Raw genomic sequence first — 16389 nt, forward strand, 5'->3', positions numbered from 1 at the left:
CCACTCAGTGCAGAACTTCAGTGTCCCTGTAGTCCAGCAGTTATTTGGGTAGGAGGTGGCCTTATGCAACTTTAGCTCTTAGACAATTTGATTGCTATGGTTTGAATGTGGTTTGGCCCCTAAAGGTTCATGTGTTGGAAACTTGGTCCCCAGGTGATGATATTAAGAGGTGAGATCCAGTGGGTGCTGCCCTCAGAAGGAATTAGTGTAATTCTCATGGAACCCTGGTTAATTCTCATGAGAGGGTTGTTATAAAACAGCAAGACTGGCCCTCCCCAGTCTCTTTCTCTCCCTGGCTTCCTGCCTTGCTAGATGACCTCTCTCTCTTGCACACACTCTTACCAGGTAGACAGTACCACCTGAGGTAGAATAGATGGGGCTGCCACATTTTAGGCTTTCAACCTCCAAAACTGTGAGCTAGATAACCCCACAACTTTAGGTAGTTTGCAATGGAAATGGAAAGTGGACTAATACATGCTTTTTACACATATCTATTTCTTGTTTGCTTTATCCTTTCTAAAGCTCAAAATGAGTAAAAGAGAGCCTGGCCTTCCTCCAGGGAGCTTCTGAACAAAACACTCCACAGAACCTTCAGCCAGCACTTCGCTGATACCAACCCTATCCCAGGTTGCAAGTGACTTGAGAATCTGAGAATTCACTGGTGTTCATATCCCACTACCTGGCAGCATGACTGATATACCACAGCATCACTGAGTGAGCGAATGAATCCACAAGATGGGGAACAAACTTACCTGTCAGTTCTGTCCCTGCCTGTTCTACTTCTAGTTATAGAATTAAAAAATAAAAATAAAAATAAAACAAAAACAAAAATAACAGAGAAAATACTGGAGAAGCTCTTCTTTTATAGTTGAGGTCTCCAGCCCTTTTCTTCCTTTCTTGCACCTTTCTTGAACCTCTTCCCTCTTTCTTGATTCCCTCTGAACTCCACAATTCTCTCAATCCTTTCTCCCCTTCCTTCCTTCATACAAGATTTTCTTTCCCTCTCGTGTGTTCCAACCCTGGAGTACTCTCCTAATTCAGATCATTTTTCGTGTTACTACGGCAGCCTTCTGCTACTAAGGCTTTCAGCAAATTTGCTTTTGTTCTTCCCTACTTTTTCTTACCAGTTTGAGCAAATCTCCAGCCTCAGATTCCCAAACATTTTCAAGTGTTTTTTTTTTGTTGGTGGTGGTGGTTGGTTGATTGGTTCTGTTGTTGTTTTGAAACAGGATGTCACTATTTGTGCAGGCTGTTTTGAACTCCTGGGCTTAAAAGATCCTCCTGCCTCAGCCTCTCAAACAGCTGGGACTACAGGGATGTGCCACAGCGCCGAAGTGTTTTTATGTGTCGTTGCTTGAGTTAATTCCAAATATATCACTACACTTTTCTCCATGGGTGTATCTGATTTCCTTAGTGAGGGGTGGGCTAGTTGAATTTGTACTTAAGCAGAGGCACTGATAGGATCCGAACAGAGAGGAAGAAGTAGTTTAGGCAGGACCAGTGTTTCACAGGGAAGGCAGGAGCAGATTAGAAACCTGCCCTGAGGAAAATGTGCAAGCCACAGGGTCAGGCATTCTTGTGGAAACTCAAGCCATGGGAACACCCAGTCTCCTACAGGTCTCTGTCCAGAGACCTTCTGACAGGAGCCATGCAATCACTAATCAAATGCCATATTAATATCAAAGTACACTTTAGAGAAAGGAAAATTACCAGAACAAAAGAGAAACTTGCTTAATAAGAAAACCATTAATTCTCCAAAAAGACATATCAATCCTAAATGTGTATGCACCAAATAACAGAGCTTTGAAATACAACAAAAATGGACAGAATTGAAATGATAAAAAAGTCCAGAAATATACCGGAGATTTTAACATTTCTTTCTCAATTGTTGATAAAACAAGTAAACAGAAAACCAGCAAAAATATAGAACTGAACACCACATGAAACAACTGGATCTAATTGACATTAAAAAAGCAGAACAACAAAATCAGAACAACGAATCTCTTTCAGACATACATAGATGACTCATCAAGATACAGTACTTCCAGAGTCATAAAACAGATATTAACAAATATAAAATAATTTAAATCATATAAAGATTTGTCTTTGCCCTTAATGAAATTAAACTGAAAATGAACAACAGAAATGTAAGTGGAAAACCTCCAAATGCTAAGAAATTAAATAAAATGCTTCTAAATAGTTATGCATTAAAGAGGCAATATCAAGGAAAATTTGAAAATATTTTGAATTAGAGGAAAATGAAAATACTATATATTAAAATTTTGTGAGATGCAGCTATAGCAGTGTTTAGAAATTTATAGTATTGAATGCTCCTTTTAAACAATAAGAAAGTTTTCATGTAAACGATCTAGGGTTTCACCTTAAACTAGAAAAAGCAAGAGTAACATATACCCAAAGTCAGAAGGAGGGAATTAATAAAAATAAGACAGTGCCTAGCCCATTTTAAAAATCAGAGTTATTTGGGTGTTTTGTTTTGTTTTTTGCTCTATTGAGTTGTTTGAGTTCCATACATATTTTGGTGTTTCCCCCTTATTAAATCTATCATTTGCAAATATTTTTTCCCTTTCCACAAATTGTCTTTTCATTCTATTGATTGTTTCCTTTACTTTTTTAAAAAAATATATTTTGTTTTAGTTGTAGATGGACACAATACCTTTACTTCATTTTTACATAGTGCTGAGGATCAAACCCATGCATGCTGGGCGATTGCTCTACCACTGAGTCACAATCCCAGCCCCTGCTTTGGTATTTTAACATTCATCTTTATTCATTTTTCCTGAACATATATACAAGGTTTTTAGATCAGAGACAGATCTCTTTTTATACTCACAGAAAGATCAACAGCAAGCAAAACATTGCAGCACTGGTCCCCAACATCCAGCATCCCCATGGAGTGCCCTGTGAGAATCAAACAGAAAAAAAAAAAAAAAAAAAATACTGTTCACAAGCAGTGGGCTGCAGAGAAATATGGATTTCTTTTGTTGATAAAGGGCTAAGACACCATTTCCCCTACTCCCCTTCTGAGTCACCTTGGAGATCAGGTGGAAGAATCCTTCCCCTAGTCCTTCAATAGGAAAATAAATCTCTGAGGGAAAAGATAAGCCCAGTGTATTCAGTTTTTCAACTCAGAGATGTCTCCAAGGCTCTGAGCCTCTTACTGCCAGAGTTAGGTCAATCTCTTTGGAATGCTCTCACTAGCTGATCATGCATAAATTGCCCTCCAAGCTCGCTCTTGGGTCAGGGAACAAATTTCAATAAAACTTACTTAGAAAGCTACAACTCTGCAGAATCATATTTTCTCTGCAATCTCTTAAGAACTCTATAATAATTAGACCAATAAATGGATAAGATTACTTAAACCCACTAATCAATCTTATACAAGTATGCACACACCACACACACACATACACATTATGGTGTGATGTAATAGGAAACTCACAAAGCCACTTTTGAAATATTCTTGTAAAATAATTATCCTGAATCGAATCAAGCCTCTACTCCCAAACATCAGTTTATTTTTAAAAATAATAAATAGAAGAACATGTTAAATAATACCACAGGGATGCGCTTTCCCAAATTCTGAGTAATTCTACAAGACAAATGAATTGATTTCTACAATAAATAATAGTAAGAAAAAAGGAGGTAAAGAAAGGTTAGAAATTAAAGGAGACTCAAAAGATGTCAGCCAATGGGAGTGTGTAGAGCTTGTTTGAATCCTGATCAAATGTCTCAACTCTTGGGCAGAAAATGAGGCAGGTTAGGGATGTAGCTAAATGGTAAAGTGCTTACCCAGCACACCCCAGGCCCTGGGTTCGGTCCCTAACACCAGCACCATAACAACAAAAGATAACCCTAGACAACAGGGAAATTGGAACATTGACTGAATAGCAAATGATTTCAATGAAATGTTAATTTTTATAGTATGATAATGGTATTGTGACTGTTTTAAAAGTAGAGTTCTTATCTTTTAGATACATCTCTAAGTATTTATAGATTAAAAATGATAAGATAATTGACATTTGTTTTAACATAAAAAGTGGCAATCCAGAGGGTATGGGCGAAGTACAGAAGAAATAAGGTTGACCATGTGTCGATTATGGTTGAAGCCAGCATCCTAGGTCAGAGGTCCTGCTAAGGTTCCCACAGACAGGGTTCGGTTACCTGCCCCTATCAGAAATAAGAGAAAGTGATCCTCAGGTCCTGTGGGTGGGGCGGTGAGTTGGAACCTGAGCTTCAAGAGCATGCCCCGGTGAGAGGGCTCCTCTGGAGGAGCCCAGGGCGCTCCTGGCGCCTGCTGTTTGGGGGGTGTCTTCTCCTGGGGCGCCATGGCGGCGCTGGCCAGTAGCCTGATCCGGCAGAAGCGGGAGGTCCGCGAGCCCGGGGGCAGCCGGCCGGTGTCGGCGCAGCGGCGCGTGTGTCCCCGCGGCACCAAGTCCCTTTGTCAGAAGCAGCTCCTCATCCTGCTGTCCAAGGTGCGACTGTGCGGGGGGCGGCCAACGCGGCCCGACCGCGGCCTGGAACCTCAGCTCAAAGGCATAGTCACCAAACTGTTCTGCCGCCAGGGTTTCTACCTCCAGGCGAATCCTGATGGAAGCATCCAGGGCACCCCAGAGGACACCAGCTCCTTCACTCACTTCAACCTGATTCCTGTGGGGCTCCGTGTTGTCACCATCCAGAGTGCCAAGCTGGGTCATTACATGGCCATGAACGCAGAGGGGCTGCTGTACTGCTCGGTGAGATGATGAGGCTGAGTGGCCTAGGGTACTGGGGACACATCCAGCATATGACCTTCTACAGCTATAGATATTTCACACCCAGGACTCCCCACCTCCAGCTTTGGTTTATGGCATATGGTCACTTTTACCCCACACCACCTCTAGGATGTGTCCAATCCCTGCTTCTTGCACAGCCCAACCCCAGGCTCTTTGGGTGTCTAATGCTTTCAGCCTTTTAGGGTCCTCACTTCTCATCTTGCCTCCTCCAAACTTGATTATTACTCACTCCCCCAGAGTCATGCGGGATAAGTGGTGGTGAAAAGTTGGAAATAGAGAATAGGGATCTTATTCCAGGGCCCCAAAAAGTCTAGTTTATAACTTTCAGGGGCCTCCTAGACTCTTCCTTATCCTCCCTTTTCACTCAGTTCCACTCTGGATTCAGAAGTTGCCTTCCTCTTCCCCCAAAAATGTATATATTATATCCTGGCTTGTTTGTCCCAAGGGCTTCCTTCTGCCAGTGATGTGCCTTTCTATCTCTCTGTGTGTGCCTTTCTGGGTCTTTATCTCCTCAGCCACATTTCACTGCCGAGTGTCGCTTTAAGGAGTGTGTCTTTGAGAATTACTATGTCCTGTATGCTTCTGCTCTGTACCGTCAGCGCCGTTCTGGCCGGGCCTGGTACCTAGGCCTGGATAAGGAAGGCCGGGTCATGAAGGGAAACCGAGTCAAGAAGACCAAGGCAGCCGCCCACTTTGTGCCCAAGCTCCTGGAGGGTGGGTATGGACTCAAGAAAAGGTGGGCCATGTGGGAGGGTATTGACCTTGACATGAACATTTAGTGATACACAGCTCAGATTATGAATATTAAGAGGATGCTATTATCCCGGCGTGGTGGTGCATGCAATCCCAGACTGGGGTGGTTGAGGCAGGAGGATTGCAAGTTTGAGGCCAACCTTGGTAATTTAATAAAAAGTGTTGGGATGTAACCCAGTGGTGGAACCCTGGGCTCAATCCTAAGTTTCACAAGAAAAAAAAAAAAAAAAGAGGATGTGTTATGACAGGTCAAGCTGGGAAGGCTTTGGCCTTTGGGGATTTGGGGGTCTTCTCCTTTGGGTTGGGGTTCTTTGGGCAAGTGCAGGGGAAGAGAGCTTTCTCAGAGCTCTGGTTTTGCCATGGTCTCTCTGCCTAACTCTCCTTCCTTGCTCCTCTCTCTCTCTCCCCTCCACAGTGGCCATGTACCGGGAGCCTTCTCTCCACAGTGTCCCTGAGACTTCCCCTTCCAGTCTTCCTGCCCCCTGAAATGTAGTCCCCAGACTGGAAGCTCCCTGCATTCCCAGTGAGCCAGCCACCACCACAGCCTGTCTCCCAGCCCTGCTCCTGGCCCTGCTCTTACCCCTGCTGCCACACACATGCCCTGAGCAGCCAGGTCCCACCAGGTGCTCTACACTGAAAGAGCCTAGGGGCTGGCTAGGACTTTCAGGGCTGTTGAGACTCTTAGATCCTTGAGTGGTGTGGGGCGGGCAGATATCTGAAAATAGTCTGGCTGATCACTTATTTCCATACTCACTCTCTTCCCCCAAAGCCTTTTCTCAAGATGGCACTAGGGGTTCTAAACCTGGAAAAGCCCAGGCATAACTCCTCTCCCTGGCTCAGCCACTTCCCAGAACCCTATACCCCTTTTCTTTTCCACTGAGCCATAGGTCCACTAGAGCTCAGGATTAGTTTTCTTCTTTCCCTACTCTACTTTCTGCCTTTGTCTGGTCAGGTTCTGAAACACCAAACCTCCCAGCCAGGGCCATTTCTGTTCTAGGGCTCTGTGCTAGAACCTAGGCATGCTGCCAGGTTCTGTTCTGGATCCATCAAGCTTCTACCCTTGACCCAGTTGGACCCTTGGCTTTCAAGTAGAGAGATTGGATTTGAGCCCTGTCTAGATGTTGACCTTGGCCTGAACTTCGACCAGTCTCAGATCACCACAGGTTTAACCTTCTTATCCCAGAGATACTCAGTTCTAGAGCATGGTGTTCTAGACACTTATGGAGCCATAATTCCTCCTGAATCATAGCTCTAAAACATACACCTTGACTTTCAGCCCTCTTTCCAGGATGGAACTAGGGCCTATATAGCCATATTAGTTCTAGACTCTTGAATTCTAGACCAGTGATATCTATTAAGAATGAGCTCTGAAAAGAACCCAGCTATGATTCATAAAGAACTATTAGTTCTGACTGAATCAAGAACCACTTATTTTCTTGGATAATTTTCTAAAAAAAAATTTTATTCTTCCATGTAGAATGCTAACCTTATTTTTACATGCAGTTCCAGCCCCTGCAACCCAGCCAGGGTCCTTCCAGGGAAAAGTCTGGGGAAGGGCAAAAGAATTTTGAAAGGATCCCTGACCCAGGAAGCTGGGAGGGGAAAGGAGCCAAAAGCCATGGCATGATTGAATCTGTGTCTGGGTTGGTGGGGGACATGAACACTTAGCTACCTCAGCAGGAATTCCTTCCAGGTCCCCTTTAAAGCTGAGGTTTTTAAGGCAATAGGTCTAGAACTAAAAGGACAAATGGGACACAGCCTTGATACCTCTCCCCACGTGAGGATACTCCAGTTCAGCAATAAGTTCCACCCGTCTCCCCTACAGGTCAGGCCAAGGAGGGTGAGGACCTCTTGAGCTCGAGACCTGATACACCCCCAGAGCTTCTAAGTAAATAAAATTTGCATTATCTTACAGCTTATATCCTCAGCTGGGTTTTAGGTACCCAAAGGGCCTGACTAGATTTTCCTGAAAAACGTGGATAAAGAGGCCTGAAAAGGACTGGGAACCCATTAGTGAACTAGATCCCCAAGCGCCACAGACCTGGGCGGGATAGACTGAAATACTAAATGAGGGGCTAGTGTTCAAAGACAGGTCACTTTTTCTCAGGCTCTTTTTACTTTTGGCTTGTCGCAAGAGGGGTAGGTTTCCCCTCCTCACCCACACAAACCCCGCTCAGACTCCACCCATCTCCTGACACTCCAACTGGGGGAGTGGGTCACCATTCTATGCTTTCTCAATTAAAGACAGTTTATACAACTGAAAAAAAAAAAAAAAAAAAAAAAAAAAAGAAATAAGAGAAAGTAATATAAAAAGGAAAAATGAATTCTCACAATTTGGCCCAAACTGTCTCCACCAGCCCACAGGAATGTTACAACAAATAGGAAGAAAAGCCAGGAAATATACATATGTAGACTCAGCAGGGATGTGTTAGCCAGAGAAACATGGCAATTCCAGTTTCATTGGTACCCACCAGGACCAAGGGGGAGGGCAAGGGGCAGCTTTCCAGTGTCCATTCTGGGATGGGATGGAGAGATACTGAAAATTGGAAATTGGAGAGAAAAACAAAAACATAATTTGTGACTTTTATTTCAAAGGGACTGTTACATTATGGGTCTTTGAGTTTCATTATAAGATTTTCTCTACTTTCAGATATATTTGAAAAATGTCCATAATGAAAGGTTTTTTTTAAAAACTTAAGTTTCAAGAAGTAAGGGTCTTATACCTTCCTTCAGTCTGTGTTAGTTTCCTAGGACTGCTGTAACAAGTTTCACGGACTGGTTGGTTTAAACAACAGAATTTCATTTCTCCACAACTCTGGAAGTTAAGGTCTAAACCTAAGATCGAGGCATTGGTAGAGTTGGTTCATTCTAAGACCATGAGGAATTTATTCCCATTTTCACCTTGGTTTATAAATGGTCATCTTCTCCCTGTGATTTCACATCATCTTTCTTCTGTCCAATTTTTTTTTCTCTATAACGATACAGGATTAGGGTCCACCCTAACAACCTCAATTTAATTTAGTCGCCTCTGCAAAGACCCTATTTCCCAACATAGTTACATTTTGAGGAACTAGGAATTAAGACTCCAACAAGTGAATTTGGGGAGACACCATTCAGTCTATAACGCTGCTCTGTCCCCAGTGCCTGGTCTACTGCCTGGAATATAGAGGGACCTCAATAAGTGTGTATCAAATGAATGTTGAATAACAGGAAGCAAAATCTGGGCAGCGAGACTGTGCTGCCAGAGCCTCCCTCTCTCCTCATGTCTTCTCCCTGCTGTAGTTTGAAGGATGGGATCCTTCCCCTTCAGTCTGCAGGCCTGAGGTTGTGGCAGTAGGGGCATGGCTACCAGGAAAGCAATGCAGAGTCCACCAGCAGAGGGCTAGGCATAGGCTTTTCCATGTTGTGACTGGTTCTTTTATATGCTTGGATTTATAGGAACATGGTCTTATCTTAAGCACGATAATCAGAGATAGCCAAGTACATTGCCCCAGGCAGTGTTCAGTGGGTGTTAGTCTTCTGCCTTTCCCAGACTCTGCCTTCCCCAACCACAACAGCAACTTGAACTAATGAGTACTCAATCCTACCCTGAAGATGAGGAGGGACAAGAGTTACCACTAACAGGTCGGAGCTCTGCTGAAATCCAAGAAAGCTTCTAGGACAACTTTATGCATTCTTAACCTAAAAGAACAAAAACAGTCTACAATAAAAAGTGCAAAATAAAATTCTTTTTCAGTTCCCAGTACATTTAACAGCTCAATGTGAATTCATTATTCCTTTGACTGTTGCCTATGATGTAAAAGAATAAGAGAAAATTAACCAGTTCAAAGTTATTGAATATGTAACTTAATTTAAAATGGTGTTTAGAGCATCAAAATTAGGTGAATATAGTAATCTTAAAGTATTTTGGACAATTGCTATTATGTCAGGCTATTTCTTTTCTTTCCTTTTTCATTTCTGGCTCACAAATCTTACAAGAGCACCTTCCTTTTTAAAAGTAATTTTTCCTAATTATAAAGGTAATACATATTCATTGAAGAAATAGAAAAAGCATAAAGAAAATATTTAATCCTATCTTCAGAGAGAGAGAGACTATTTATGTTAGTGTATATTCTTCCCATCATGTTTTTTTTCTGCGGGTTGAATCTAGGTATGCTCTACCACTGAGCATCCATTCCTCCACTTTTTCTTTTTTTTGAAATTGGGTCTCACTAAGTTGCTGAATCTGGCCTTGAATTTTGGTTCCTCCTGCTTCAGCCTCCTGAGTCACTGAGATTACAGATGCCCACCGTTGTGATCCCTTTCGCTCATTTAAATATTCAAGGTATTGTGATTATTCCCTAAATAGTACTTTTTAGTCACTTGTGACTTTACCTTTTTTAAACAGAATTTTATTCTTATATATAACACACTCCAAGACAACACTTCATTCTAGCTATAGGTGACCTTTACTGAAAGAATCTCCTGAATGACAGCAAACCTCAGCTCGGATTCACCAGCTCTGAACCGGCGTTTTACCCATTGTTGAGTTGGATATGTGGTGTCTCCAAAAGCTTATGTGTGACACGATGCTAGAACACTCAGAAGCAAAATGATCAGGTTATGGAGCCTTAACATAATCAGTGAGTTAATTCACTGATATGGATTAACTGGGTAGTAGTAACTATAGGCAGATAAGGTGTGGCTGGAGAAAGTAGATCACTGGGGACATGCATTTGGGGCTTATATTTTGTCCCTGGGTGAGCACCCACCCTCTGCCCTGCCTCTCTCTCTCTCTCTCTCTCTCTCTCTCTCTCTCTCTCTCTCTCTCTCTCTCTCTCTCTCTCTCTCTCTCTCTCTCTCTCTCTCTTTCTCTCCTGGTTGCTGTGTCCTGAGCTTCTTTCCTCTGCCAAGCCCTTTGACCACAATGTTCTGCCTCATCTTGGGTCCAGACCTATGGGGTCGTCTGACCATGGACTGAACCTCTGAAAGTGTAAGCCAAAAGAAACTTTCCCTCTTCATCTATGTTGCTCTTGTCAGATACTTTATTTTGGTTACAATGACAAAAAGCTGACTAAAACACTGCCCAATTTTTCCTATTGGGGTCCCTTTCTCCCTGCAGGTGCTTTTCTCTCCTCAGATGTTGGATCATTTAGTTACTGTGTAAACTCAGCTCCCCACAGTCTTCCAAAAAGTTGTGAATTTGAAGTTAGTCTGCCTCTTTTTTTGTTGTTTGTTTTACACATGAAAAACCTTCATCCTGGGTCTGTCAGGATATATACTGTATATATATATATATATATATATTCATTTATACATACATATACACCCGTGTGTGTGTGTGTTCAGGATATATATATATATATATTCATATGTGTGTATATATTTATATATATATATATATATATGAAAGGAATGTGGAAAATGGGCAGTAAAGTGATCATTGGAATCAACATTGTAAAGTAAGTGCCTGTAACATAAGCAGAGTTGGGAATTCCTTCAACTCCAATAAAAAAAATGTAATGATAAAAACTGGGTAGAGAGAGGTATGAAATATGTGGTTGTGGCAACAAGGTGGGGGAAGAGAGTGGGGGTGTCTTACAGTTCAGTGATTGACATTCACTTAACTTTTCCTATCACGATAGCCTGCACATCACCTCTAGCCACCACCACACCTGTATCCCTACTTCTGAACCTCATCAGTTCACAAGATCAACTACCTAATTGATGGAACCCAGTGCAAACTGAAAATGTGGGACCTCTTGTTCGAAAAGTATTTAGAATTTCAACATGACAGAAGCAGAACATTAGTCGTAAGTCACACATATGAAGTGGGCCTTCCAACACAATTTCACAAAAGAAATGTAGATCTTTGTTGAATGTAGATTGTTCTGCTGGTCAGTTCTGGAACCAGACTTCCAAGCTGCTGTCCCAGCTGTAACACTTAGGAGCTGCAGGACCCCAACTTGATATTTATTTGCTTTATGCCTTAGTTTTCTTACATAAACAACAAGGGTATAACGATAGGTCTAACTATTAGCATTGTGATGTAATAAAACAAGTCAGTACCTGAGAACTCAAACAGTTTTATTATTGCCTTGGCGAGGGGAAGGTGAACCTTTGATAGTTGCAACTGTTACCTCTATTGAGAGCTTCCACTTGAAAAGGGAATAGCCAATGGGCATTGAAAATAAGGAAAGGGAGCTGCATAAAGTTTGGAAACTGCTGTGATTTTGCTTTCTGTAGATGACAATGACCTGGATTCCCAGGGTGACCTTGGCAGAACCTGGGAGAATCAGGAACTACTTCTACCTCCCAACTGTCTTTGATCCACTCTTTTCTCTCTCCTCATTTCCACGGAGCATCCAAACAGGTCTGCAGGTCTAAAGGATCCAGATCTTACCCTGCCTTCTCAATGTTCAGTTCCTGACAAGGGCCCTCAGCAATTGGAGTCCCAGGGCAGGCTCATGTGCTGCCCAGGGAGTTTTGGTTGGTATTGACAGAAACAGATAATATAAGGTTGAGTAAAGACATTTAGTCTAAAGTGAATAATGCATGACAAGACAGATAGGCAATCCTCCAGGACAATAGTGACAGGTTCTTTGTCCATTCATATCTCTACATCTGCCTGTGTGTGGCTCTCATTCTCTCACACACTAGTCCCTCTACTAGAGGCCATGACCACTAGAAATTCAGAACCAGATTCAAGCCAGCATCCACTCCAGTGTCCTGTACTCTACTACATTTCTGGCTTTGTAAGTTTATCTAATGTTGTTCACAAACCTAGAGATATATGCATGGAGGTTAGTGCTTATTTTGAAAGATAAAGGCAGACTCTCTAACATAGCCAAGAGAGTTCTTATCTCCTTGGACTCTAAGCAAAAGGTGAATGAAATCCAGGAGGCAAAACCAGAGAACAGCAGAGTGCTGCCTGCACAGACCTTTGATCTAAGTCCACCCAGGCCAGCTCTGAAATGAACTGTGTAACTTGCAAGCACTGGAAATATTCTGGAGCAGAGGCAATTTACTGTACTGCACCTGAATAAACAAAGACTCATGGGGTTGCGTCCTTATTTCCCCTTAACCCAAAACCAATTCTCTTTTTAAAGGGGATACTCATGTTTCTGAATTCATATTTTCCCTGCCATAAGAGCAATTTTTATATTATTCTGATGCCATTTAAAAGGAGGTAAAATCCCTAGATATATTAGAAGAAATAATATACTTCTCAGAAAGAAGAGAAACTGAGAAATGTATGATTCTAAGAAAGTGAATAGGAATAAAACCTGAACCAAATGTTGTCTAGAACCAAAAGGTAGCAGAGAAGAAAGAGAAAGTAAAGAATCAGTATAGCCCTAGAGAATCATAACTCAATTAGAATATACAAAACCTCTGGAAAAGAAGCCCAGAGTAGATAGATAGGTAGGTAGATAGATAGATAGACAGAAAGTTAGGAACTGATAGATCTAAGTAGTGCCAAGGGCTTCTGCCACCTTCTAAAATGGGATAATATTGGGTGAATCTTATCTCAGACCCACTCATGGAAGGTCATATATGCTGATTTACAGAAAGACAAGTGGTACTGCTTAAAAGAGACCAGAAGGATTTTTGGTTTTGCATTTTGATAAGTCATACGTAAATGGTATATAATTTCTCATTTTTCTGATTGTACATATTGTAGGATCACATCGGTCATGCAGTCATATAAGCACATGAGGTAATAATGTCTGTTTCACTCTACTATCCTTCCTACCCCCATTCTCCTTCCCCTCCCTTTATTCCCCTCTACCTAATCTGAAGTAACTCTATTCTTCCCTAGTGCCTCCCCCCCTTATTGTGAATTAGCATCTGCATATCAGAGAAAAAATTTGGCCTTTGGTTTTTTGGGTTTGATTTCACTTAGCATAATATTCTCCAACTCCATCCATTTACCGGCAAATGTCATAATTTCATTCTTCTTTAAAGATGAGTCAATTCCATCATATGTATATACCACATTTTCTTTATCCACTCATCTGCTGAAGGACATCTAGGTTGGTTCCATAGTTTAGCTCTTGTTATTTGAGCTGCTATAAACATTGATGTGGCTGCATCACTGTAAATTATTTGAAAATTATTAGACAGGAGACTGAAAACCCAAGGAATATAAGTGGTATTTTCGCAAGTTATCTATAGGTTGGTGTGTGGTTTTTCCTCACCAATGATCACTTCTCCAACTCTCCAGATTCTAGCTGGGTATTCTGTAATTCAATTCAATTCTAACACTGTCTGCCTTGAGTTGACATAGGATCCAACAAGTGAAGGGTTCAGTTTCACAAGACTGCCCTGATTTCAGATGCCAGCCACCACTCCCAGGTTGTTACCTGTACTCCTGAGACACATAGACCACTCATAGACAGCCAGGAAAAGTGTCTGAGAGAAGGAAAGGAGGAAGAGAGGATTGGGAAATAAAGCTTCTGGCTCCAGCTGGTCCTAGCCACAGTTCCTTAGCAGTCCCTAGACAAGACTAACTGCAAAAGGTGTTTCCTCTTGTGACAACAGACCCTCATCCCCACCCTTGTGCTAATAAAGGATTAGAAATGACTTTTCTCTATATTTTCTAGAGAAGAAAAAATAAAGAGAGTTGATTGGCCCCCTTTCTAAATTCTATATTTACATGTCATTCCACCAGTCACCTATAGGGACAGATCAAGCCCATAAAAAAACACTAGACAACAGACTCCCATTCGTAGCTCTCTCGGGACCCTTCCCTCTTTGGGACCTTTGCTTTCTTTTTACCACTTTAATAAATCCTGTTACTTTGCTCTCAACTTTGTGTCTGTGGATTTCATTCTTCAAAATCATGACACAAAGAACCCACCTGACATCCATGTTCCATGTTCCATTTCTAACCAACCAACTATAAATTGGGGCTTCTGCAATCCCTTCTTCATGTTTAATAATTTGCTGTAATAGCTCACAAAATTCAGGGAAACACTTACTTACATTTACAGGTTTATTATGAAGGCTATTACAAAGGATACAGATGAACACAGGGCAAGATCCGGAAGGGTCATTAGCACAGGCCCTCTGTCCCAATGGAGTTAAGGGCACACCACACTCCCTACTATTTAGGGTTTTTATGGAAGTTCTATTATGTAGGCATGATTGATCAAAGTTGACTATTGGTGATTGAATTAAATCTCTAGCTCTCCTTCCCCGCAAGGAGGAAAGGAGGTGGGCTGAAATTGCCGGTCCTCTAGTCACAAGCTTGATTCCTCTTGCAACCAGCCCTGCTCCTGAAGTGATCTAGGGGTTTTCAGCCACCAGGCACCTCATTAACATACACAAATCATTCAGCCAAACCACGGGTTTTAGAAGCTCTTGTGTAACTGGGAACTAGCACTAAATATATCAGAGATGCTCCCATCATTCAGGAATTTATAAGCTTTAACTTTAGAAGTTCGGTCTCAGAAACTCTGGGGTACAGACCAAATATATATTTCTTCTTATGCCACAGAGACTTTGGGATGGGAATGTAGGAGGGAAATAGTGGATTTTTTGTTTGTTTACCAGAGGTTATGGGGACATTTAACATTATGGACCTTAACGTAGAAAACTGGTATAAAAATTCTAGCTAGTGATGAAGTAGACTTCACAAAGTTAAGGAAGAACTGGCTTGCTCAAAGACTAAGTGAGCCTATCAAGAGGATTTTAGAAAGTGTGTTAGTTTTTTAAAAAACAAAAAGATGTATGAAGATGAAAACAAAATGATTCAAATACATCCATATATATTTGGGCAGAGAGGGTATTGGGGATTGAACCCAAGAGTGCTTTTCCACTGAGCTACATCTCCAGTCCTTTTGATTTTTTTATTCTGAGACAGGATCTCATTAAGTTGCTGAGGCTGGCTTCAAACTTGTGATCCTCTTGCCATAGCCCCACTGAGTCACTGGGATTACAGGTGTGTGCTATCACACCCAGCACAAAATAAATCTTAATATTAAACAATTAAACATACCACAACACATATGGTATGGAGCGATTAAGAGGGCAGGAGATTCTCAGCAATTTCTATGAGAAAAATGCTTATGGCCCAGTTTCGCCAACTTTTTCATGGCTGTGACCAAAAGACCTGATAAGAACTTAGAGGAGGAAAAGTTTGCTTTGACTCACAGTTTCAGAGTTTCAGTACATGAACTCAGGACATGGCAACCAGGAAGCAGAGAGAGAGAGAGAGAGAGAGAGATCAATCTCTGCTCACTAGAAAAAATATAAACCCCAAAGTCATGCACACCACAGTGACCTACTTTCTCCAGTCATACATTACTTGCCTACAGTGCCCAGTTGATTCATCAGTGGATTAATCCACTGATTAGTTACACCTCTCATAATCTAATCATCTCACCTCTGAAAATTCTTGCATTGTCTCACAAATGAACTTTTGGGGGACACCTTATATCTAAATCATAACATGGCCTCAATGTGCAGGACATGGCCAATAACGTAAATTTACAGATTTAATTGAGACTGGTATGGTGAGATTCAAAAGCAGAATATGGGGGCTAGAAGTGTAGCTCAGTGGTATAGCACTTGCCCAACATGTGTGAGGCCCTGAGTTCCAACCACAGCACTGCAAACAACAACAAAAAAAGTAGACTACAACGTAAGAGCTGCCTTTAGCCAATAGAAGCACATATTAGGTAGCTTATCAAGAAAACATGCAACAATCATGAGGAAGTAAGTGGATATTTATTAAACATATAGGGTGTGCCAGGAACTGTTCTAGATGTTGGAATCTGACACCTGTTGCTTTTAGAATTCCTGATGATATAATGGAAATATAACCATTAAATATAATATGTTGTTCTGGGAAGAAAATAAG

The 16389-nt window shown here is 41.7% G+C and overlaps 1 protein-coding gene across 3 annotated transcripts; it reads left to right on the plus strand.

Moving 5' to 3' along the window:
* Positions 1-4216: 4216 nt before the first annotated feature.
* On the plus strand, positions 4217-7802 carry LOC306642935 (fibroblast growth factor 11). Of its 3 annotated transcripts, none has more exons than XM_079108757.1 (3): positions 4217-4754; positions 5309-5529; positions 5962-7802. In XM_079108757.1, the coding sequence occupies exons 1-3, from the start codon at positions 4347-4349 to the stop codon at positions 5999-6001; spliced, it is 669 nt and encodes a 222-aa protein (XP_078964883.1). In that variant the 5' UTR covers positions 4217-4346; the 3' UTR covers positions 6002-7802. The 3 variants fall into 3 exon arrangements, with proteins under 3 accessions (XP_078964883.1, XP_078964884.1, XP_078964882.1); XM_079108758.1 differs by having other exon boundaries at positions 5393-5507; positions 5962-7801; XM_079108756.1 differs by having other exon boundaries at positions 5309-5507; positions 5962-7800.
* Positions 7803-16389: the final 8587 nt, after the last annotated feature.

This window comes from Sciurus vulgaris (assembly GCF_902686455.1).
Source record: "Sciurus vulgaris genome assembly, chromosome: 13".
NCBI classification, from domain to species: Eukaryota; Metazoa; Chordata; class Mammalia; order Rodentia; family Sciuridae; genus Sciurus; species Sciurus vulgaris.